At 43.7% G+C, this 25,872-nt stretch overlaps 1 protein-coding gene across 1 annotated transcript in view; it reads right to left on the reverse strand.

Moving 5' to 3' along the window:
• The window catches only part of VPS53 (VPS53 subunit of GARP complex), a 193,489-nt gene that overhangs the window by 54,979 nt on the left and 112,638 nt on the right, over positions 1-25,872 (reverse strand). Inside the window, exons 13-15 of the mRNA XM_066263104.1 lie at positions 25,445-25,539; positions 9,178-9,420; positions 4,888-5,035 (exon numbers count right to left, since the gene is read on the reverse strand). Coding sequence (XP_066119201.1) covers positions 4,888-5,035; positions 9,178-9,420; positions 25,445-25,539 — 486 coding nt within the window. The remainder of the gene's footprint in view (positions 1-4,887; positions 5,036-9,177; positions 9,421-25,444; positions 25,540-25,872) is intronic.

Genomic DNA, 25,872 nt, shown 5'->3' on the forward strand with positions numbered 1-25,872 from the left:
ATGATTTTTTTTTTTTTTGTATTTTTCTGAAGTTGGAAACGGGGAGGCAGTCAGACAGATTCCCGCATGCGCCCAACTGGGATCCACCAGGCATGCCCACCAGGTGGCGATGCTCTACCCATCTGGGGCGTCACTCTGTTGCGACCAGGGCCATTCTAGCGCCTGAGGCAGAGGCCATAGAGCCATCCTCAGCGCCCCAGCCAACTTTGCTCCAATGGAGCCTTGGCTGCGGGAGGGGAAGAGAGAGACAGAGAGGAAGGAGAGGGGGAGGGGTGGAGAAGCAGATGGGTGCTTCTCCTGTGTGCCTTGGCCAGGAATCGAACCCGGGACTCCTGCACGCCAGGCCGACGCTCTACCACTGAGCCAACCAGCCAGGGCCATATGTGAATTTTTGACTGCGTGTGGGGCTGGGGTGTGTCTGTACCCTTACCCCCGCATTACTCAAGGGTTAACTGTAGAACAGGGGTCGGGAACCTTTTTGGCTGAGAGAGCCACAAACGCCACATATTTTAAAATGTAATTCTGTGAGAGCCATACAACGACCTGTGTACGTTATGCATTATCCAATAAAATTTGGTGTTGTCCCAGAGGACAGCTGTGATTGGCTCCAGCCACCCACAACCATGAATATGAGCAGTAGGAAATGGATTGTAATACATGAGAATGTTTTATATTTTTAATGTTATTATTATTTTTATTAAAGATTTGTCTGCGAGCCAGATGCAGCCATCAAAAGAGCCACGTCTGGCTCGCGAGCCATAGATTCCCAATCCTTGCTGTAAAAGTATGATCAGATTCAGGTTCTTGTTTTCTTTGTAGAAAACTGTTTCATGACAGTGTGTGTACTTCTCTCATGAGTGCATGATGTTTGGTTGTCTCTCTTTTTGTAAACCAGCAGCCACTAATGGTCAATGCCCAGATCCGTTATTCCATTAGGAACTATAAAAGAATGATATTCTATCTTTTCTTCATTTATTAGCTAAAATTCTGCTAGAAGGAAATGCTTCCCATTGTCAATTATTTGGTTATCCTGAGGTATAAGTCAAATGGAAAGGCAAGGTAAGAATTTTTCCTTTATTTACCAGTATTTAATTCATACCCATGGTTCCTTAATATCTTCAAAGGTGATAAATGAATTTTAAAAAAATCAATATAATCAAATGGGTTGAATTGTACTTGAGGTTTCAGTCTACGTAGTTCATCTTCTCACCGATGTTTGTATGTCCCACCTTTGACCAGCAGGGCTTATTCAGGTTGGCTCCTATATGAGTTTACTAGGGCTGCCATAACGAATTACTACAGACGTGGCGCCTTTAAACAGACATTTATTCTCTCACAGTTCTGGAGGCTGGAAGTCTGAAATCAAGGTGTTGGTAGGATTGGTTTCTTTTGGAGGTTCTGAGGAAGAAACCGTTCCATGCCTCTCTTCTATCTTCTCGTAGTTGCTGGTAATTCTTGGTTTCCCTTAGCTTGTAGACGCGTCACTTCAGTCTCTGCCTCCATCTTCACATATCGTTTTTCCCTGTGTCTTCGAGTGTTAAATCCCCTCTCCTTTCTAATGACACCAGTCACTGGATTTAAGGGCTCACCCTACATGCAAGAAGATCTCATCTTGAGATCCTTACTTAAGTACATCTTCAAAAATCCTATTTCCAAATAAGGTCATATTTACAGGTACTGGAGGTTAGGACCTAGACATGTTTATTTGGACATTAAAGATACTTCAGCTGCTGAGTGAGTCCTTTTGAAATGACACTCACAGTCTTTGATATTTTTCTTTCTGTTTGTATGACATGATGTTCTTGTACATTTCCTGCCCAAACCTGAAATTAGTTATTTCTCCAAGAATCTCTGGTTCCTTTTAGTGGAAAGTGGTATTTAGCAATCACAATATAGAGGCTAAGAATGTATTTACTTTTATAATCAGTAAAAATAATTTTCATTAAATGACAAAAAATTGGGTACATCTCATGAGTCATTAAAAGGGTCTTTGATCTAATACATCTAGAACTTCTAAGAATCTGTTCTACGAAAATAATGTAAAACATAATATGTTCTTTATAAAACAGGATTTTTATTTATTTATTTATTTATTTGTATTTTTCTGAATCTGGAAACGGGGAGAGACAGACAGACTTCCGCATGCGCCCGACCGGGATCCACCCGGCACGCCCACCAGGGGCGAGGCTCTGCCCACCAGGGGGCGATGCTCTGCCCCTCCGGGGCGTCACTCTGCCCGGGCAGAGGCCAAGGAGCCATCCCCAGCGCCCGGGCCATCTCTGCTCCAATGGAGCCTTGGCTGCGGGAGGGGAAGAGAGAGACAGAGAGGAAGGAGGAGGGGGGTGGAGAAGCAAATGGGCGCTTCTCCTATGTGCCCTGGTCGGCAATTGAACCCGGGTCCCCTGAGCGCCAGGCCAACGCTCTACCGCTGAGCCAACCGGCCAGGGCCTAAAACAGAATTATTTATAAAAGCAAAAACTTGACACAGCATAACAATTATCAGGGATATTGTTACATAATTTGTAGCAAATGCTGGTTTTTTATTTCTGTTCATTTATTTCTTCATTTTAGAGAGGAGAGACAGAAAGAGAGAGAAGGGGAGGAGCAGGAAGCATCAACTCCCATATGCACCTTGACCAGGCAAACCCGGGGTTTTGAACTGGTGGCCTCAGCGTTCCAGGTCTACACTTTATCCATTGCGCCACCACAGGTCAGGCTGTAGCGAACGTTTTAATGGAATATTATGTAGCCATAACAATGATAGTAATAAAGACATAACAGGAGAAATGCTATGATGCTAACATCAACAAAAAAGAAGAGGATATGAAAATTAAGTCAAGATCACAGCATACAAAATATGTTGATGAAAAATAAGTTTTATAAAACCCCTCCAAATTGCTAAGATGATTATTTGAGAGTGATAGGATTAAGAATCATTATTTTTATAGGGTTTTTGGTACTATAGTTATTTTACTTTTAAAATACTATTATTTATATGTGTGTATTCTTTCTCATTCTGCAAACACACAGAATAAATAGTGTTTCTTCATCAGAGAACTCAGAGACTCCTGCTTTGGAGAGGACAGATACTGCCATCCTGCCTTGGGAGTTCTTGGGGCTAAACCAGTGGTTCTCAAACTTCTTGAAGTCGAGGCACATTTAAAATCCTACAAATAACTGTAGGCAAACTATATACAAATTTCTGAGAAATATGTTATAATATTAAGTCAAATATTAAAGAAAAAAATATAAAGTCCAAGTGTGCTTTTATGGTAATTAAATGAAATAAATACAACAAAATTAAATATATTCAGACATTAAAAACATTTTTATGTTACATTTTTGTTATGCTTTTTAGAATTCGTAAAAAAGAGGGGTTAAAAAATAAACGACAAAAAAGTTATCTTTTTATATATAGAGAGACATAGTAAGATTTCATAAATTTGGCAGGTCCTGGTGCGAATGTGTTAAATTTTCTCATTCTTGTGTTTATGAGAAAATTGATGTGTCCTAGTGATTTCTTCAATGTTTGGGCATATATTTGAAAGGCAAACTCTCATTTCCTCGTCAATACATTGAAGAATTCCTCTCTTTTTACTCTTAATTGTGTTGAGTGCAGAAAACCCCCACCATACATATCATCTTAACTTTATACCAAACAAAGGATAGAAGAAACTTGCCTCCAGTCTTTCTGGGGAACATGGGGGGTAGTGTAAACAATCCAGCACCACAGCTTAACAGCCTTTTGCAACCTAATCAGGCAAGTAAGGTGGGGGGTTGGGCAGACTGTCAGTTTGCAGCCAATTCCCCACACCTCTGTCCTCCAAAAATCTAAACTCCAAAAACCTTGTTGGTTTTTTGGTCCCCAACATGCACATATTTCTCTGGAATACCATAGGGCACACCTGGAAATCTTCTAGGGTGCACCAGTGCACCCAGGTGCACACTTTGAGAACCACTGGGCTAAACAGATTGCTGTCTCTGGCTCCAAGGCCAAACCTTTCCAGACCATTCCCTGTGTGACTCAGTATAACCAGGTCTCCAAGCAGAGCAGCAGAGCATGCTGCTGCCTCCACCTCTGGCTGGCCTACCCCCAACAGTGAAGTTTTTGAGAGAACACTTCTTATTTGGCCTCCTCTATTCTTGCTGTAGCTCACAGGTACTCCACGCTGTCCTGTCTGGGCCATAATTTATGACTGCCTTCCTATGATCTAGACATGTGCAAATAATAAACCCAAAAAGAGGGGAAGAGCGAAACCTTCCCAATTACTTTCTTTCTCTTGGCCTGAGGTGAATTCCAGATTAAATGTGAAAAGGAATTTCTAATCCCACATCTAAGGCTGAATGGAAAATTATTCTGGGTCTTCCTTCTCTTAATGGGGAACTGCAGTAGAGGCATCACCCTTTCCTGCCTCACAGTTCCTGAACGTCAACATCCAAACAATGGTTATTTGTTTAGGCAGATTGAGACTGCTATGTAAATTCCAGGAGACTCATAAACCCCCAAAGGATTCTGCTTAGCCTAGTAATACTTCTGAGAATGGAATAACTGGCTGTGACTCATCACCACCAAAGGCTGAATCCTGCTACCCTTAAGTTTGTTTCTGCTTGTCTCATACAGGAGACAGGGCTACTGACCTACTTTTAAAAGGGCATATCCTTTTTGTAGCTTATATAACTCCAGGGAAGAGACCAGTCATACTTTCTTGCCCAGGATCCTTTAACAAGGCCCTTCTGTAAAATGACCATCTTCTGGCTCGATAGCCAGTTTTCTTCTGTGGGAGGCCAACTGGTCTGCTTAAGGTTGTATGTGGCCTACCAACTGAGCTAAGCGGCCCAGACGGTTCAGGAAAAGGAGCAGGAGAGTGGGCAGCCAGAGCGGCTCACCTGCTGGGTAGTGGCCAGGCAGTACTCTGCTGTGCTTAGGATACTGCAGATGAGGCAGAGCTCCTCCAGAGTGAACTTGGCTGCTTCTGAGCCCTCCTTCTCCTTAAGGAGGCTGCTGATGGTCAGCCCTCCACTGCTGCTCGTGGTTCTGAGGAAAAGGAACAGGAAGTAGTCAGGCTGGGACTTCTCATTTGCTTCCTGAACTGGAAACTGCACACTTTAAGACAAAGAAAAGGGGGAAGGAAAGGCTGGACCTGGCCCAAATAAATCCACATACAATGAGTCCTTTCCTATTGACCTCACCTTGACTATCATCTGTTTAAATTCTCTCACCATCAGAAATATGAAGAGATGATTCCAACAGTGAGCCAGAAATAAGTCATATTTACTACAATGATCTGATACTCACAGAAAAGGCTGCTGAACAGACTCTCTGCTTAGCTTGGCATTTTCTGACTTACAGCACAAGAGCTTGTTCCCCAATTGCTTCTTTCAATTAAGCAAATTATGCACAGGAATTTATTACTGTGCTTATGAAGGGGCACCAAAGTGAATGTTAAGACATGGTTCCTGCCCAAACCCCTGCGTACCTTTTGAAACCCAAAGGCACCTCATCCCTTCCCACTGATCCAGTCACATGGTCACAAAAGGCCAAAATGTCGCTATAAAGCTTCCTATTTCAACAGTCTAATTTTTTTTTTTTTAAGTGAGAGGAAGGGATACAGAGAGACAGACTCCCACATGTGCCCTAATCAGGGTCCACTGGGCAATCCTGTCTGGGGCTGATGCTCTTAAATGAACTGAGCTATCCTCAGTGCCTGGGGCTACACTCAAATCAATTGAGCCACTGCCTGCAAAAGGGGAAAAGGGAGAGAAAGGAAAGGGGGAGGGGGGAAAAAGAAGACAGTAGTTTTTCATATGTGTCCTCACCAGGGATCGAACCTGGGAAGTCCATATGCTGGTTGATGCTCTACCCACTAAGCCAACCAGCCAGGGCCTACTTTTTTTTTTTAAAGAATATAGAGTTCAATCACATTTATCTTAAAAATAAAAGAGAAATTTCTCCTTTAAAAGACTGGCCCAGTCTTACTGATAATCAAAGAGTAGAAAACATTTTAATTCCCATCACTTACAAGAGTGTACTGACACCCCTATCCACTCTGGGTTAGAAGTATCATGTTGTACAACCTTTCCAGAGTTCTATTTCAGGAGCTTAAAAAAAATGTCCAGCCTGACCAGGTGGTGGCGCAGAGGATAGAGCGTCGGACTGGGATGCGGAAGGACCCAGGTTTGAGATCCCGAGGTCGCCAGCTTGAGCGTGGGCTCAACTGGTTTGAGCAAAGCTCACCAGCTTGGACCCAAGGTCGCTGGCTCGAGCAAGGGGTTACTCGGTCTGCTGAAGGCCCGCAGTCAAGGCACATATGAGAAAGCAATCAATGAACAACTAAGACTAAGGTGTCGCAACAAAAAACTGATGATTGATGCTTCTTATCTCTCTCCGTTCCTGTCTGTCTGTCCCTATCTATCCCTCTCTCTGACTCTCTCTCTGTCTCTGTAAAAAAAAAATGTCCAGATGATTTGACCCAGTAGTTCTACTTTGGTTTAAGGATGCTTTCCTGAGTGTTACTTAAAATACCAAAACAGTGAACCCAACCTAAAAGATCAATTAAGAGAATGATCGAGAAGACTCTCAGAAGTTAACTGAGGGCCCTGGCCAGTTGACTCAGCGGTAGAGGGCCAGCCTGGCATGTGGAAGTCCCGGGTTCGATTCCTGGCCAGGGCACACAGGATAAGCACCCCTCTACTTCTCCACCCTTCCCCCTCTCCTTCCTCCCTATCTCTCTCTTCCCCTCCCACAGCCAAGGCTCCACTGGAGCAAAGTTGGCCTGGGCATTGAGGACAGCTCCATGGCCTCTGCCTCAGGCGCTAGAATGACTCTGGTTACAACGCAGCAATGCCCCAGATGGGCAGAGCATCGCCCCCTGGTGGGCATGCCAGGTGGATCCCGGTCGGGTGCATGCAAGAGTCTGTCTGACTGCCTCCCCGCTTCTAACTTCGGAAAAATACAAAAAAAAAACAAACAAAAAAGTTAACTGACTTCTATATGTTTGATTTCCATGGCTTCATTAAAAGTGCTTTGATAAATATTTACTGTCATGAGTGCCGACTATTCTCTGTTGGCCTTCTAGATTCATTCTCTTCCCTTCTCTATGGCTCTGGAGACTGACTTCCACAGACTTATCAGCCAGGTTCCTTGGCCCTCAGGCCTGCTTGTGGGTTTAGCCAATGGGAGATGCTGCAGGAAGTCAGAGAGATAGAGGAGAGAGGAGTCTAAGTAATGACTAGTCCTCCAGTTCCCTCTGTGTCAGTGTGGTCCTGGCAGTGACCTGCCTTCTATGACTCCAGTTTCTGTGGGGCAGACCTTGGTCCACAGCCCTTGCTCTCAAGTAAGTTTTAAAGCAGTAATAATTACACACTAGTACTTGAATGCTTCAGAATCCTCTGTTGGTTCCTTTGACCTTGCCCCCTTTTCTGTGAATACACAGCTGCTTTACCTCTGACAACATCCCAGTAGAGGATCCCATTTGTGACCTGCTGTGACACTGGCTAACATGTGGAAGTCCCAGAAAGATAACTGAAAGCAGCAGGGTATAAACTATAAACAGTCGAGTCCCAGTTCTTGCTCCCCATTTTTGTGTGTGTGTGTGTGTGACAGAGACAGAGAGATGGACAGACAGGACAAGAGAGGCATCTATCCTTCATTGCAGCTCCTTAGTTGTTCATTGATTGCTTTCTCACATGTGCATTGACTGGGCAGCTACAGCACAGCAAGTGACCTCTTGCTCAAGCAAGCGACCTTAGGCTCAAGCCAGCGACCTTGAGCTTCAAGCCAGTGACCTTTGGGGTCAAGCCAGTGACCATGGGGTCATGCTTATGATCCCATGATCAAGCCAGCAATCCTGCACTCGAGCTGGTGAGCCCATGCTTCAGTCGGATGAGCCCGTGCTCAAGCTGGCGACCTCGGGGTTTTGGACCTGGGTCCTCTGCATCCCAGTCCCATGCTCTATCTACTGCGTCACCACCTGGTCAGGCAGTTCTCTTAAACAACCAAAAGACACAATCACACACATCATGTATAAATAAAGAATGGAAAAATATATACCAAAATGTTAAACCTGTTTTCTATGGGTAGTGAGATTATAGGTGATTTTTATTTTCAGTCTGTGCTCTTCCGTGTCTTCTAACAAACTGCTGTTATTTTGATAAGCAGGATAAAAGTTACTAAACATTTAAAAATAATTTTTCTCACAAAGAAATTCTTGTTGTTAAACATATCTGCTACTTTAAATCTCTTATAGAGCATGGAAATTTTATTTCCTTTCCTTCAAATAATGTAAAACTCCCATATATGATACATTTAGTGAAAATGACAGAAATTAATTCTATAATTGTTGAGTATAGAATTTATAATTACTAAATTTCAAAGCACCACCTTAGATCAGATTCTATTACATCAAAATTGCTATAGTATAACTAAAACTCTAGTTGAATGATTCATTTATTTCAAGTAATAAGCAATGTAACACATTCTGATGCCCCAGGGAATACAGTGAGGTCACTATAATTCGGAGCTGTGCTATGCAACCTCCTACCCCTAAATCCCACTACATCTTTCAACATTAGACTCTCTCCAGCATAGCAAGATACACATACCGTAGGAGAGACTGGGATGTAACCAGCCCGAGGGAAAGCAGATTCATGCCTCTCATCTACTTATCATCCCAGGACGAACTCTCATTCAGTGGGGCCTGAATGAAACTGCCCATGATGATTAAAAGTTATTTCTACCACCAATACCCCACAGTTTTTGGCCAAGTACCCATCACTGTATCCATGTAAATTGAAAACAGATACAAGGTGGATCAAAAGTAGGTTTACAGTTGTGAGAACATGAAACACAGAGTTTATTCTTGTTTACTATTTTCCACATGAAAAACTGTAAACCTACTTTTGCCCACCCTGTGTAATGGGCTGACTCCTGGGAGTCCGTGTGGTAAGGTCTGACCTTCGCTGGCAGCCAGATGGGCATTTCCTCTAATGATCTGGATAGGCTGTGGAATCCCATTTAGTGAGGAAATAGTCTCAGACCCTTGGGAACTCAATTAGGGTGTTTTCCTCCTTGACAGTCTTAGCAGTTGAGTAAACAACTTCAGAGTGGATTTCCTTCAAGATTTCCATATTTAGGTATGTTTAGAATCAGACTTCACCACTTGGAAGAACAGGACTCACTTGGGAAGGTTGCCAGAGAGGATTTTCCAGGCGTATTCTCGGAGGTACTTCTGGAAGATGGTGGTCAGTGCGATCATAGGCTCACCGGTGCTGAGCTGAGAGCACTGCACCATGCACTTCTTGTAGTAGACGAAGAGGTCGGCGCAGCTGGGCAGCACGGCGCCCCCTTCATCCGTGTTGGGCTTCGGTGGCCCCTGCGCTTTGAAATCAGCCACAAACCGATCTATGAGCTCTCCGAGGTTCCTAAAAGGAAGAAAACCTGAAACGTTATTCTAGTTCAAGAAAGAGAAAGGACTTAATAAATGTGCTTGGCTGTCAAGATTAAGTCATACCTAATGCTTTTTACATTTGAAATCAGATCCGTTTTTATCAGTATCAACATTAACTGCCCTCATTACTCCTAAAATAACAGCAACCATGAAATGTAGCAGTTGCATGCTGATTCACCCTTATCAGGGCATCTCATGAGCATATCTGACCCCAGGCCCTGGAGGGAGATAAGGTATTACTGAACCCTCTGAGAGATGAAAAAAATTAAGGCCTAGAAAGTTTGTCACACAATTTTGTGACAGAGCTGAGCCCAGAACCCACCACTTGAGTGAATGCACTGGTCCTTCTACCATATTAGGGCCATCTCCCCTTTCCATGTAGAAAACCCTGAGTAATAACTAATCATTTTCTGAACACTTATAATATACCAGGCACTATGTCAGCATTTTATTTAATTTTTAAAATTTATTTGTTTTAAGTGAGAAGAGGGGAGACAGAGACAGACTCCTGCATGTGCCCCAACCGGGATCCACCCAGAAACCCCCAATGCTCCTCTGGGGCCAATGCTTAAATAAACCGAGCTATCCTCAATGCCTGAGGTGGATGCTCAGGCCAATCAAGCCAACGGATACAAGCGGTGAAGAGAGAGAGAAGGGAGAGAGGGAGGGGGAGAGAAGCAGATGGTTGCCTCTCATGTGTATTCTGACCAGGGATTGAACCTGGGTTATCGGCATGTGGGCTGATGCTCCATCCACTGAGCAAACTGGCCAAGGCCGATGCCAGCATTTAAAAAGTGTTACTTCAATAAACTTCACTTAGTCTTCATAATAACCTTATAAAGTAGGTACTACTATTATCCTCATTTTCAAAAAGCAAAGTACAGAAAAGTTAAGTACTTGTCCAAGGTCATACAGCAAGAGGGTAAGGGAGCCAGAATTTAAAACCAAGCAGCCTGGCTCTAAACCTCATGCTTTTAACCATTCTAACCTACTACCTTCTAAAATACAAAATTATTATGATGTCAGCAAATATTTAGGTATCGTTAACCTAAATGTGCCCACAAGATAGATGCCTAAACAAAGAGAAACTACAAATAAATATTCTAACGCTTTCTTTCTCCTTTAATGAAGTTTTTTTTTCTTCCAGACTTAAAAGCAGTGGTAGGATTCAAATAATTTAGCAACTGGTTCTATGCCCTAATGGCCATTTTAAGTATAAAAAAAAGATATACCAAAAGATAGTTTATTATTTCATGCATTTAATACTTAAATAAGAACAATAAAAGAGGTATACAAAAATAGATTATGAGTTTTAAAATATTAATGAAAAAATATTAAATAATACCAGACAAAAAAACTCAATAAAACTGTTATTTAAGATATTTCCATATTGCTTCTTGATTGGCGTCCTCACTTACAATTTTTTTCACCTATGGATGGAATGGCATTACTACGGGCACTTAGAATACACTGTTGTGCAGGTGAACATTAAAAAAGAGTAAGGAGGCCCTGGCCGGTTGGCTCAGTGGTAGCGCGTCGGCCTGGCGTGCAGAAGTCCCAGGTTCGATTCCCAGCCAGGGCACACAGGAGAAGCGCCCATCTGCTTCTCCACCCTTCCCCCTCTCCTTCCTCTCTGTCTCTCTCTTCCCCTCCCGCAGCAAGGCTCCATTGGAGCAAAGATGGCCCAGGCGCTGGGGATGGCTCCTTGGCCTCTGCCCCAGGCGCTAGAGTGGCTCTGGTCGCAACAGAGCGACGCCCGGGAGGGGCAGACCATCGCCCCCTGGTGGGCAGAGCGTCGCCCCCTGGTGGGCGTGCCGGGTGGATCCCAGTCGGGTGCATGCGGGAGTCTGTCTGACTGTCTCTCCCCGTTTCCAGCTTCTGAAAAATACAAAAAAAAATACCCCCCCCAAAAAAAGAGTAAGGAGCCTGACCAGATGGTGGTGCAGTGGATAGAGCGTCGGACTGGGATGCAGAGGACCCGGGTTCAAGACCCCGAGGTTGCCAGCTTGAGGGCGGGCTCATCTGGTTTGAGGAAAAAGCCCACCAGCTTGAACCCAAGGTCGCTGGCTCCAGCAAGGGGTTACTCGGTCTGCCGAAGGCTCGCAGTCAAGGCACATATGAGAAAGCAATCAATGAACAACTAAGGTGTTGAAACGCGCAATGAAAAACTAATGATTGATGCTTCTCATCTCTCTCCATTCCTGTCTGTCTGTCCCTGTCTATCCCTCTCTCTGACTCACTCTCTGTCTCTGTAAAAAATAAATAAATAATTAATTAAAAAAAAAAAAAAAAAAAAAGAGTAAGGAATGTAAATTTGTGATTTCCTCATTGGGCGGCTGCTCAGGTGCCCACCTTAGAGAGAACTCTAATTTCAAGTGCCATTTTAACAACCGGTTTGCCAAACTCAACAAAAAATTAGGTATCGGTTTTGCAGAACCAGTGTGAACCAGTGCGAACTGGCTGAATCCCACCACCACTTACAGGTGGGAGAAGAGAGGGTCTGAGCAGCTCTAGGCTTGCCCAGGTAACAGTGGTGATGATGGGCTGCAATTATTTCCCATTTCCCATTCAAACATCACTGACTTCGCTTCAGTCACGAGTCATTACTAGTTAGGATCCAGCAGGGCTGTATTGGTTGTTCCCTGTACAGTTGTTCGGTATGAAAAATGGGAGAGGTTCCCATCCCTCTTGACATTTTGCATCTTTGTAGGTGGCTGGCTAAGGCTACAAGGATCCAGCTGTGCTTTTCAAATGTATTTATATAACAGTCATGAAGAAAAAGACAAGAACCACACACAGCATCAATTAGCAGGAATAGGAGAAAATTGACATTTTTACTCAAGAGTTTTTGTTATTAAAAGCTTATTATATCCAGATGCAGCCATTCTGCCCTCAAAGAACTTCACACCTAGGCTAAGTCTTTCTGGCCAGGGACAGCAGCTGGGAAGGAACTCCAGGGTCTCCACTCCAATTCCCTACAATCCTTCCTTCCTTCCTTTCTTTCTTTTTTTTAGTTTTTTATTTTATTTTTAGAGAGAGAGACAGACAGGAAGGGAGAGAGATGAGAAACATCAACTTGTAGTTGTGTCACTTTAATTGTTCATTGATTGCTTTCCTCTCTTTTTTTATTAAGTGAGAGAGGGGAAGGCAGTGAGACAGACTCCCACATGAGCCTTGATTGGAATCCACCCAGCAATCCCCTACCCAGCAATGCTCTGCTCATCTGGGGCTGCTGCTCTGTTGCTCGGCAACCGAGCTATTTTAGTGCCAAGGCGAGATCATGGAGCCATCCTCAGCACCTGGGGTGAACTCTTTCAAACCATTCAAGCCATGGCTGTGGGAGGTGAAGAGACAGAGAGACGGGGGAGGGGGGGGCAGGGAAAAGGGGAGGGGTGGAGAAACAGATGGTCCCTTCTGTGTGCCCTGACCAGGAATTGAACCTGGGACTTCCACATGCTGAGCCGACGCTCTACCACTGAGCTAACCAGCCAGGACTCATTGATTGCTTCTCATACATGGCTTGGCCAAGGGAGCTCCAGCTGAGCCAGTGACCCCTTGCTCAAGCCAACAACCTTGGGCTCAAGCCAGCAACTGTGGGCTTCAAACTAGCAACCTTTGGGCTCAAACCGGTAACTCAGCACTCAAGCTGGTGATCCTCCGCTCAATCTGGATGCTTTTCTTGCCCAACCTTTCCATGTAATGTCCCACCTCTCCTCCATAGGGACCCTCTGCTCCAGTCAGACTCACCTCCCCTGCCCACTCGATCTCCTTCCCTGTGCCTTTGCCTGGAGGCCTCCCTCCTCCAAACTGTTCTCCCTCCACTTCTCTACTCAGCTCTACTCACACACCTCCTACTCACAACAGTCCTCCATCTCCATTTCAATGCCTGTTATCTGTAATACACTGATACTTTATTTCTAAGCACTTAAATATACATTGTAAGGATATAAAATATTCAAGAAACAGGTTAACTGTCTCCCATCCTGGGCCCATAATGGCAATGTACATCAATAGTGGCAATTTTGTTTATTTATTTATTTATTGACCTTAGAGAGAGAGGAAGAGAGGGAGGAAAAGACACATAGAGAGAAATAAACATTGATTTGTTGTTTCCTTTCCTCTCCTCTTCTTTCCTTTCTCCCCTTCCTTTCTTTCTTTCTGGAAAGAGAGAGATAGAAAGGGAGAGAGAGAGTGACAGAGGGTAAGAAGCATCAACTCATAGTTACTTTCACTTTAGTTGTACACTGAGCTTCTTGTATGTGCCTTGACCAGGACTCTGCCAGTGTCCCCTTGCTCAACCAGCGACCCTGGGCTTTTCATCCCAGTGATCTTTTGGGCTCAAGCTGATGAGATTTGGGATCACATGGATGATTTCTTCACTCAAGCCAGAGACCCTGCACTGACAAGGCCGCACTCAGAGCCAGTGACCTCAGGACCTTGAAACAGCGACTTCAACATTCTGGGTCAATACTTTATCCATTGCACCACCACCAGTGAGGCTCAGAATCGTTCTGAGATAGCCCACTAGGCGGCCACTTCTAATAAACTAAGTTGGTACAAAAGGTGAAAGCTGCTTGCTATATAGCAGAAGAATCATCTGTTTCTTGTATGCTATTATAAGCTTTCTGAGAGCAGGGCTCATGTTTATGTTATTTCTGCTCCCCCTAGCCCCATCCCTTATGTGTATGTGTGAACCTACTCTCCCAATTATGTTGGTGCCCCGTACATCCTCAGCTGATTGACCTCTACACGTTGTTCCTAAAGGGTGTGAACGGAAGGATGGGAAGGTGGAAAACGAGTGGGGGCTGGTGCAGTGGAGGAGAGCATGTAACAGAAGCCAAAAGTCTTTTTATGAGAAATCCTAATCTCCAAATCCATAGTGCCAACCAAAACAGGGGCCAGAGCTCTGCAGTGCTTTTACTTTCACTTTTTCTCTAATTTCCATAGAAGCGGAAGTCAGAATACTTACTCACCTATCACTCATTTCAGGGCCAACCTGATGAGTTAGATCAGTGGTCCCCAACTCCTGGGCTGTGGACCGGTACCGGTCCGTGGGCCATTTGGTCCACAGAGAAAGAATAAATAACTTATATTATTTCCATTTTATTTATATTTAAGTCTGAATGATGTTTTATTTTTTAGAAATGACCAGATTCCCTCTGTTACATCTGTCTAAGACTCACTCTTGATGCTTGTCTTGTAAGTTCAACAATTGTATTTAAAAATATCACAGTTTTGCCTGACCAGGTGGTGGCGCAGTGGATGGAGCATTGGACTGGGATGTGGAAGGACCCAGGTTCGAGACCCTGAGGTCCCCAGCTTGGGCGCGGGTTCATCTGGCCTAAGCAAAAAGCTCACCAGGCCTGACCTGTGGTGGCACAGTGGATAAAGCGTCAACCTGGAAACACTGAAGTTGCCAGTTCAAAACCCTGGGCTTGCCTGGTCAAGGCACATATGGGAGTTGAAGCTTCCTGCCCCTCTCTCTCTCTCTCTCAATCTTTCTCTCTCTCCTCTAAAAATGAATAAATAGATAAAAATAAAAATATCACAGTTTTTATGTCGGGTGCATAATTTTATAATTTTATTTTGTGCATTTATCCATCCCACCCTAAAGGCCGGTCCGTGAAAATATTTTCTGACATTAAACTGGTCCGTGGCCCAAAAAAGGTTGGGGACCACTGAGTTACATGATACATTAATTATGATCATACACTATAAAGAAAATTTCAACTTGAAAAAACTGTAGAGTTCTATATTTTGAAGAATGTCCGCCAGGTGACTTCTGACATTGTTTTCGGGCAGAGATGAGAAATAAACCAGAGGCACCTTCCCCACTTTCTGTCTCAAGCCCACTGTGTACATCACACTTCTATGCTACACAAGACTTCAGAAAACAAGTAATTAACATCTCACAGAAAAGAACTTTGTAAAAAAGTTACCCCAATGGCAACAGGCAAGGTTCATTAGTTTGAATAATGATCCAGTCCAGTCAAATACCAACCGAGTACTCAGAGGCTCTGTGGGCTGTCAGTATCAGGCATAAATGAATTCAACAACAACAACAACAACAACAACAACAACAACGCAAAGGTTATCATTTCTCCCAAGCACCAAAGACTACCCTAACTTCTGGAAAGATCTTGTAGGACTACTGGAGGAAGAGTGCATGTGGCACATTGACCTGTTTGTTGACTGGAATCACAAGGAGGCACCTTTTATACCCTAAAGCAGGGGCCCCCAAACTACAGCCCGTAGTTTATCTGGCCCCTGCTGCACTTCCGGAAGGGGCACCTCTTTCATTGGTGGTCAGTGAGAGGAGCACATTGATCATCTCATTAGCCAAAAGCAGGCCCACAGTTCCCATTAAAATACTGGTCAGTTTGTTGATTTAAATTTACTTGTTCTTTATTTTAAATATTGTATTTGTTCCCGTTTTGTTTTTTTACTTTAAAATAAGATATGTGCAGTGTGCATAGGGATTTGTTCATACTTTTTTTTATAGTCCGGCCCTACAATGGTCTGAGGGACAGTGAACTGGCCCCCTGTGTAAAAAGTTTGGGGACCCGTGCCCTAAAGCAATTACAAAATCAAGTAAGAGAGTACAAAGGGTCAAGTCCAGATCAGGGTGCTATTCGGGTTCAGACATGATGTCTGCCCCTTGATGCTTTGATCTATTTAAGGAGATAGGACCCTCATGCTGATTATACTTAGATTCCAGATAGCAACAAAATGCTAAATTTGCAGTATACACAAAATGAACAATTTGTTTTAGACAAAGGAAATAACAGAACACGAGAGAGAAAATTTCACAGTAGATTCGGGTAAGAGAATTAAGGCAGAGAGTCAGAAGTGAGCACTGAACAAGGTGAGGAAGACAGGGTAGGAAGGAGAGGGGTTTGGCTCAGGTAGAAGATACGAATGAATGAGAAAGGCTGCCTGCAGTTTGACTTACACAGTCTTCTGCACTTCCACAGCAAATGATTCATATCTTTATCCCCTCAGGCTGTGTACCATAATCTTTGTTTGGCCTCTCTCTCCCGCTGGAGCTGTAAGCCTGTAAACTAGGCATGTGCTGGGTGCACTATAAATACTATCTCATTTAATCACCTCAGTAGATGTGAGTAGAAGGCCGCCTTATCCCATTTTATAAATAAATAAACTGAGGTTGAGGAAAATAATATAATTTTCCCTCGGTCACAGAACTGATTAGAGTGAGAATTTGAACCCAGGTCAGACTCCAGAGATAAGCTCCATCCACTCACTATATTGTGTTTTGATTTCAAAACTGTAAAGCACTATGTAGATAAACAGTACTACAATTGTTGTTATCCACTTTCTCTCCAGCTTGAAGAAACATGTCACGGATGTAGATGGTGTCTTTCCTCTCTTCCTGTAGCTTGAGCCTTTGCCCAAGAACTGGACAAGCATTTCAGGTGGCATGGGAAATACTGCCGGAGATCCACTGATAAATAAGATGACCTAGGAATAGAGATTACTGTGGTGTAGTATCACTAGAGGGAAACATTAAAACAAAGAGAAGAGCCTGACCAGGTGGCGGCCCAGTGGATAGAGCATCAGACTGGGACGCGGAGGACCCAGTTTTGAAACCCTGAGGTCACAGGCTTGAGCAGGGGCTCATCTGGCTTGAGCATGGGGTCGCTGGCTAGAGTGTGGGATCATAGACATGACCCCATGGTCACTGGCTTGAGCTCAAAAGTTGCTGGCTTGAAGCCCAAGGTCGCTGGCTCAGCCTAAGGTTGCTGGCTTAAGCAAGGGTTCATTTACTTGCTCTGCTGTAGCACCCACCAGGTCAAGGCACATATGAGAAAGCAATCAATGAACAACTAAGGTGCCACAACAAAGAATCTCTCTCCCTTCCTGTCTGTCCCTATCTGTCCTTCTCTCTGACTCTCTCTGTCTGTCAAAAAACAATATAACGAGAAGAAAAACCACCAAGCTTATCTGTGGATGATCAGGGCACTTTCCTTGGGTGCACCTGCACTCAGCATTCACAGGAACAATGTTGTAGCTGGGAAGTAAAGGGGTGATGGCACTGGGAGAGGAGACGTAGCCAGAAAAGGCTGACAAAGAGGTATGGTCAGAACCCGCTAAGGTCTCCAGGAAGTCACAGAACTTGCTAATTAAAGGACACTCAAACTAATTTGTACCCACCCCACTTCCCCTTCCTTTTATAGTTGGGGCCAAGGATTTGACTTTGGAATGGCCTTGGGGTTGGGCAGCCAAGGCTTGGCTTGAGCCCAACTGGAAGATAGGTTACATAGAGGTAAATGGAGCAAGGAAGTAAATATGGGGCGGTACCGGGAGCCACATTTCCTACTGCTGTACAAGGAAGTTACAGAAATGGAAAGGAGGAAGCAAAGAAAAACCTCTGCGGTTAGATTCAAGTTGAAGGTATCAGCATAACTCACAGGTTTTTAATATAGAAATAGGTATAAAAATAGATACAGAGATATGTGTAGAATCACATACATATATTTCTTAGCTTTTACAGTAGAAGAAATCTATAAGCATGACACCCAAGCATTAGTGAACATGCCTGATGCTAAGAACTTAGTTCCTGAGTATCATTCCCACCAAAGGAACAAGGGAGCCTAAAAAAATGAACGACTCCAGGGCTGAGGGAAGAAAGCACAAGATGAGCCTGGTGTGTTTGAAAAGAAGTGCCCAAAATAGTGACAGGAGCATACAGGAAAGGGGTAAAACCAATTTGAAGGGGATTCCAATGACCAAATCAGGGCCTACCTGATCATTAAAATAAATAATGGATCCTGGAAGAAAAAAAAGAACATTTGCCTGACTTGTGGTGCAGTGGATAAAGCATCAAACTGGAATGCTGAGGTAAATGGTAAGAAACCCTGGGCTCGCCCAGTCAAGGCACATAAGGGAAGCTACTGCTAGTTGGTGATTCCTGCTCCTCCCCTGCCCTTTTCTTTCTCTCTTTCTCCTCTCTCTAAAATCAATAAATAAAATCTTAAAAATAAAAAAAAAGAACATAAGTGGAAAAACTGGTGAAATCCAAATCAGGTCTGGTGTTTAGTATAATATACTATACTATACCAATGCTAACTTGCTGGCTTTGATAACTGTGCTATGGTTATGTAAGATGTTAATTAACATCTTAGGGGAACTTGGGAAAAGGGAATATGGGAAATATGTACTATTTTTGAAATTTTTCTATAAGTCTGAATTTGTTCCAATATAAAGTTAAAAAAATAGCAATGGCTATAGCCTATTGAATAAAATAGGATCTACGAGTCCATATGATATAAATAAATGGGGCGCAGAGAAAGCTTTTGCTTAAAATATAATACCAACTAAGAAATGTAGAAGAGGCCCTGGCTAGTTAACTCAGTCAGAGCATCATCCCGAAATGACAAGGTTGTAGCTCTGATCCCCTGGTCAGGGCACACATGGGAAATGACCAATGAATACACAACTAAGTGCAACAACAAATGAATGCTTCTCCCTCTCTCCCTTCCTCTCTTTGTCTCTCTAAAAAACAATCAATAAATAAAAATTAAGCCCTGACTGAGTAGTTTAGTTGGCTGAAGTGTCATCCCAAAGTGCAGAGGTTGCTGGTTCAATCCCTGGTCAGGGCACATACAGGAATAGCTCAATGATCCTATGTCTCTAAAAATAAAAAGAAAAATAAATAAATAAATATATATCATATATATATGAATGAGCTGTAGAAGCCTTAGCTAGGTAGCTCAGTTGGTTAGAGCGTCGTCCCCAATACACCAAGGTTGCAGGTTCGATCCCCGGTCAGAACATATACAAGAATCAACCAATTAATGTATAAATAAGGGGAACAACAAATTGATGTTTCTCTCTCTTTCTCTCTCTCTAAAATCAATCCATTTAAAAAATGACAGAATTACAAAAATCATCATTTGACAACTGTTAGTAATAAATGATTTGGGCAAGTATAACAAGTCGGTGGACGATGAAAAAACGGATATTTATGTGGTTTCAAATTTTCTTCTGACACTAATTAATTACTCATTAATAGAGAAAATGGGCAGACACCATCTAAGCCAGGTAATAAAAATGGACTTGACAAGCTGTGGGACGAGCTGACACTGGGTTGTCCTGACATGAATTATTGAGAACCCAGCATCACTTCTGCATTACCCATAAATCCGGAGAAAACATAGACTGAGAGATATTCCAAATAGTAACAAGCCCATACTCTTCAAGTATTTCAAGGTCATGAAAGATAAAGGATGAGTTATTTTCCTGGACTGAAGTAGACCAAAGAGACAAGTCCATGCAACCCATAATCCTCGAATAAATTCCGGGTTACGGGAAGCATCACTGGGACAACTGGTGAAATAGAGTGAGACCCATGGGATTAAATGGTAATACTGTATCAATGTTAATTTCCTGATTTTTATGGTCAAAGTATAGTTACATAGATTGTGTCCTTATTTATTGGGAAGACCAGTGAACTACTGAGTAATGGGCATCTTATCTACAATTTGAGAATTCATATTAGTTAGAAAAATATGTATATGGATATACAGGTGAGTATGTGTATATATGTGTGTATGTGAGGAGGGAAAGATACCTGCTAATTGAGGAATCTGAGTGAAGGATATACAAGCTCTATGTACAATTCTTATAACTTTCCTGGAAGTTTGAAATTAACTTTGAGAGAAACTCTAGGCTTGATGAAGCCAGAAGAAGGGGAGCTCTATTTCAATAAGTTATTAGAGGAAACTCAGGAGAATGGGCAGGAATGGAGTCACTAGCAATTTCTTTTTTTTTTTTGGTGACAGGAGGGGAGACAGTGAGGCAGACTCTTGCATGTGCCCCGACTGAGATCTACCTGGCAACCCCATTTGGGGCTGATGCTCCAGTACCAAGCTATATTTAGTGCCTGAGGCTGATGCATCCCAACAGAGCTATCCTCAGTGCCCATGGCCACACTTGAACCAACTGAGCCACTGGCTGCGAGAAGGGAAGAGGGACAGAAGGGGTAGAGGGAGGCGGGAAGAAGCAGATGGTTGCTTCTCCTGTGTGCCTTGACTGCAAATCGAACTCGGGACATCCATACGCCATGCAGATGCTCTACCCACTGACCCACCGGGTAGGGCCACTAGTAACTTCTTGGACAGAGAATGTAACTGAATGAAGTGAACAAAGTTCCTTTGTAGAGAAATCTCTTCTTCAAGCATCAGCAGAAGAAAATCCCTACCTTTCCAAGAGTAGAAGATATACTAACTTCCTCCTGAACATAAACAAAAATTAAGAAAGCTGCTTAAAGCACAGAATGACAGCTTAGCCCAATTAAAAAGGTGGCTTTGGGGACATCTCCACTTCTGGCCTCCCCCCTGGGTTCTGCCTATGCCGTCTTCCTACTGCTTCCTGGCTTCTGGCTGAAGTAGGTGCTGCCAGAACTCTCCCTGGGCAGGTAGGAGGCTGGGGAGACGAAAGGACAGACCCCAGGTCAGGCCCAACAAAAAGGTGGCAACACTGATCAGACCGCCCAACCACTTAAGAGTCCGGAACAAGATCACAGGGCGGGCAGGGCAGGCACAGTTCCTGAGCACCATTTACTTGTGCCAAGTGCCCATCTGTAACCTCATTGCATCTTCACCACTAATCCTAAGAGGAGGCATTGTTAACTTGTCTGCAGAGAGGACAAGTACTCGGATCGGGTAAGCGCCGGGCTCGAGGTCCCAGGCCAGTGAGAGAAGCTCCGACTCCAGTCCAGGTCTGTCTGGCATCCAGGCACACTTTCTTTCCCCTACACTGTGTTGGGTCTCCGTCACCTGGGAGCTGGTGAATGGCTTAAGATTTTCCTCCTGTGAAGATCTTTTGAGTCAGAGCTACAAGAGTAGTAATTTGGACAAAATCAGTTCCCACCTGAGTTTCTCCCCCAGCCTTAGAATTCTTTGACTTAAGGAAGGAAGGGCTTTCCAGAACCCCTTGAAATTGTGCTAAAAAAAATAGTATGTGGAGGCCCTGGCTGGTTGGCTCAGTGGTAGAACATCGACCAGTGTGTGGAAGTCCTGGGTTCGATTCCTGGTCAGGGCACAAAGGAGAAGCAAACATTTGCTCCCCCCCCCCCACTCCATTCTCTCTCTTCCACTCTTGCACCCATGGTTTGACTGATTTTAGAGTTTTGGCCCCGGGTGCTGAGGATGGCTCCATGGAGCCTCCACCTCAGGCACTAAAAAATATCTTGGTTGCGAGCATGGCCCCAGATGGGCAGAGCATCGGCCCCAGACGGGGGTTGCTGGTGGATTCCGGTCGGGGCACATGTGGGAGTCTACCTCCCCTCTCACTTAAAAATATTTTTAAAAAGTAGTGTGTGGGTTTATGAAGATTTGTTTTGGCAAGAAGGTCTATGGCTTTCGCCAGGTTCTCAAGGGGATCTATGACTCAGAGAAGGTTAATAACCACTGCATTAAGCATTATTTTGTCTGATTCTCTCCTCTACCAGATGAGGGAATGTAGTTCGTGGATTCTATTTTCTACTTCGGGCTCTTGCTGCTTATTCTGGAGCGACAACGGCACAACCTATGCAGTTCTCCTCTGAGTAGCTTCCGCCACTTCTGTGGAAACATCCCAGCAAGGCCAAACAGCAGGGTGAGCGGCCAGCACTCCATCTTTCATAGAGAAATGGAGAGTCCCTAAGGGAGGGAGGTCTGGCTCTCTGCCCAGAGTACCATGAGCAATGAGTACACTCTATATGAATCAAGGCCATGTGAAAGGAGTAGATACCAGAATTACAATAATTGAGAAAAATGACTCTATGGGCCAGGTAGGTGAGGGGAAAGTGTGTGGTTACAGGTACTTTAATGCACGCAAGAACTTTTAAGCTTTTTTAAAAATAAGACTTTGGGTTGATAAAGGAAGAAGGGGTTTTGTGCAGAAATAGTCATCTAGATGGGTTGCTTTAAGAGCTGTTCATCCAAAGTATGGTGGTTCCTCAAAAAACTGCAAATAGAACTACCTTATGACCCAGCAATCCCTCTACTGGGTATATACCCCAAAACCTCAGAAACATTGATACGTGAAGACACATGTAGTCCCATGTTCATTGCAGCACTGTTCACAGTGGCCAAGACATGGAAACAACCAAAAAGCCCTTCAATAGAAGACTGGATAAAGAAGATGTGGCACATATACACTATGGAATACTACTCAGCCATAAGAAATGATGACATCAGATCATTTACAGCAAAATGGTGGGAACTTGATAACATTATACGGAGTGAAATAAGTAAATCAGAAAAAAACAAGAACTATATGATTCCATACATTGGTGGAACATAAAAACGAGACTAAGAGACATGGACAAGAGTGTGGTGGTTACCAGGGGTGGGGGGAGGGAGGACATGGGAGGGAGGGAGGGAGAGAGTTAGGGGGAGGGGGAGGGGCACAGAGAACTAGATAGAGGGTGGCGGAGGACAATCTGACTTTGGGTGAGGGGTATGCAACATAATTTAAGGACAAAATAACCTAGACATGTTTTCTTTGAATATATGTACCCTGATTTATTAATGTCATCCCATTACCATTAATAAAAATTTATTAAAAAAAAAAAAAAAAAAAAAAAAGCTGTTCATCCAGAAGTCAAATAATTGATTGATCCTTTTGGCTGCCCTCTCGGAGGTATCTTACTAACTTCCTGGGAGAAAACTTTCTGAAAGCAGAAAGATGGGGTGTTTTCAGGGGACCAACAGGAGACAGTAACTACTGCCCTTTGTGTGCCTGCAGACATCACCCTAGTGGAGAGACGGTAGGAAGAAACCTGTGGCAATACAAGGCAGAAAAATGTCAAGGCTATGTTTTTGGGTGGGGTGGGTGGCTGGGGCAATGAGCAGCTTTTTGTTAATGTAGAAGCTCTTTTACAAAGTTTATTTTCTGGGATTTAAATATGAAGCATTTGGCCCTGGCCGGTTGGCTCAGCGGTAGAGCGTCGGCCTAGCGTGCGGAGGACCCGGGTTCGATTCCCGGCCAGGGCACATAGGAGAAGCGCCCATTTGCTTCTCCACCCCTCCGCCGCGCTTTCCTCTCTGTCTCTCTCTTCCCCTCCTGCAGCCAAGGCTCCATTGGAGCAAAGATGGCCCGGGCGCTGGGCATGGCTCTGTGGCCTCTGCCTCAGGCGCTAGAGTGGCTCTGGTCGCAATATGGCGACGCCCAGGATGGGCAGAGCATCGCCCCCTGGGGGGCAGAGCACCGCCCCTGGTGGGTGTGCCGGGTGGATCCCGGTCGGGCGCATGCGGGAGTCTGTCTGACTGTCTCTCCCTGTTTCCAGCTTCAGAAAAATGAAGAAAAATAAAAAAAATAAAAAAAAATAAATAAATATGAAGCATTTTGTCATCAGGGCAGAAAAAGAGTAGAAGCTATCTATAAAATCAGATAGGTGAACAACAATAATGTTCCATGTTGTGATTCCACTTGAAATATTCTCTTAATCGTATGGTTTACCCCTGAAACATTTAGAAATAACTATTCACTAACCCATGACAGAATCATTTAAAAAGGAAAAAAAAATTACTGGATTTCAGCACCTAAATGCTTTCCCAGAAAAGTTCCCCCAAGAACCCTTTCACAGCCACTGCTGTTCCCCCTGGAAAGCCACTGTCTGGTCCTCCTGTGTGGTTCTCCAGGCTACCAGGAGTCCTCTCCGGCCTGGGCCAGCCTGTCTCCAGTCAACTTGGCTGGTCCAGAAACCCAACCTTTCCAAAATGTGCCTCTCAGTGGGGAAGGGTCTGCACATTGGCTGGACAGAGATGCGGGTCTTCCCCCTTCTCGCGAACAGTGGACACTGGAACATGAACATACTCTTCCACTGTAAGGAAACCTGGCTACAGTAGGTTGCTCTATCAATTTTTCTGGAATCTTAAGTTTGTAAGACACATATATATTAAATGGATGCTAATCTATAAGAGAAGGCAAGAACCCATCAGTCCATACCGTCATAAATAAACAGACAAATCGGGGAGAAGGGGAAGCTCTTCCTTATAGCAGAACTCCAATTAGCAGACAGATAATCAGCATCTGGCAAGCACTATAGTAACAATTATCAAGGGATGTCAAAATGGGTGGGCAAAGTGTGATGAAGAACAGGATATTTACATAGTCCCTAAGTATCCCTCCACAAGATATTAATTATAAAGAGAAAACAGTAGCTTCACACAGAGGATGCTGGCAGACACCACTTAAAGCAAGTGATCTAAGCTGCACCAGCAGTGATGGGACAGATCCACATGAGGAGCCTCCTGATACGATGTACTGACGACATAAAGTGACCTCTATGGTATTCTTGCCCCAAATGCATAATCTGGATTTAATCAAGAGGCAACATCAGACAAACGAAAATTCAGAGTATTGTACAAAACAACTGATCATACTCTATCAAAGTGTCAAGGTGATGAAAGACAACGAAAAGACTGAGGAACCATTCAAGATTAAAGGCGACTAAAGAGACCTGACAACTAAATGTACAGCTGGATCTTGGACCAGAAAAAGGACATTAATGGGACAATGTTACCCTCCTGATGGTTATGAAAAATGTTAATATTCTCTGGGGGGAAGGATCTATGAGAACTTTTTATAAATTTTTTGTAAGTCAAAATCATTTCAAAATGAAAAGTTAAATTGTACTTGAAAATGTATACATTAGAGGTTAGGCTTTCTTTCTCCATTTTCTAGTGCCTGACATTGTAAAGCCCTGTGGGCTGGCACATACAGCTACGTAGGGGCTCAGTGCTTACACAGGAAGGGGGTGTTGGGATCCATTTGGGACATTAGAGGCAAAATCAGGCTTCTGGGATTTAACAGACACAATAAACAACATTCAAGAGATATAAAAATATCCTTAACAGGTTTCCAGGCAGGGTCATAGGCATGCCAAGTCCCTCCTTCTGAATCTGGAAAGAGCTGTGCCCCTGGGATGTTTTATCATGACCAGAGGAGAAAGAAATGCAATAGAAAACAGCAAAATGTTCAACACTCACTTGTCCTGGGACTCAATATAGACGTAGAGATGAGGCTCAAAACACTTGGAAACAATGCCATGAAAAGGATTGTCTGGGGCTTTAGGCTTCTTTGGCTATAAAGGAATAAAAAGAAACACTATACTTGAGCTGTCTTTGTGAATTTTCAAGCAGTTTCAAAGTAAACATCCCTTAAAATTTACTCCTAATTTACAGATAAGAAGCACTCAATATAACTAAACTGGAACTATATCCTACATTATAATTCCTGCCAATTTGAGAACAATAAGCCAGCTTTGTTAGCAACATTTACTTGCTTTGTACGGTGAATGATTTACTGCTACTTTGGTAACACATACGTTTTCAATTTGGAAGCTATTCATCATCTGACTGACATTTAAAAAATTTAAATCCCAGCTAATAAGAGCGCCTTATATTGGTATAGTGCA

This window comes from Saccopteryx bilineata, chromosome 2 (assembly GCF_036850765.1).
Source record: "Saccopteryx bilineata isolate mSacBil1 chromosome 2, mSacBil1_pri_phased_curated, whole genome shotgun sequence".
In the NCBI taxonomy this organism is placed as follows: domain Eukaryota; kingdom Metazoa; phylum Chordata; class Mammalia; order Chiroptera; family Emballonuridae; genus Saccopteryx; species Saccopteryx bilineata.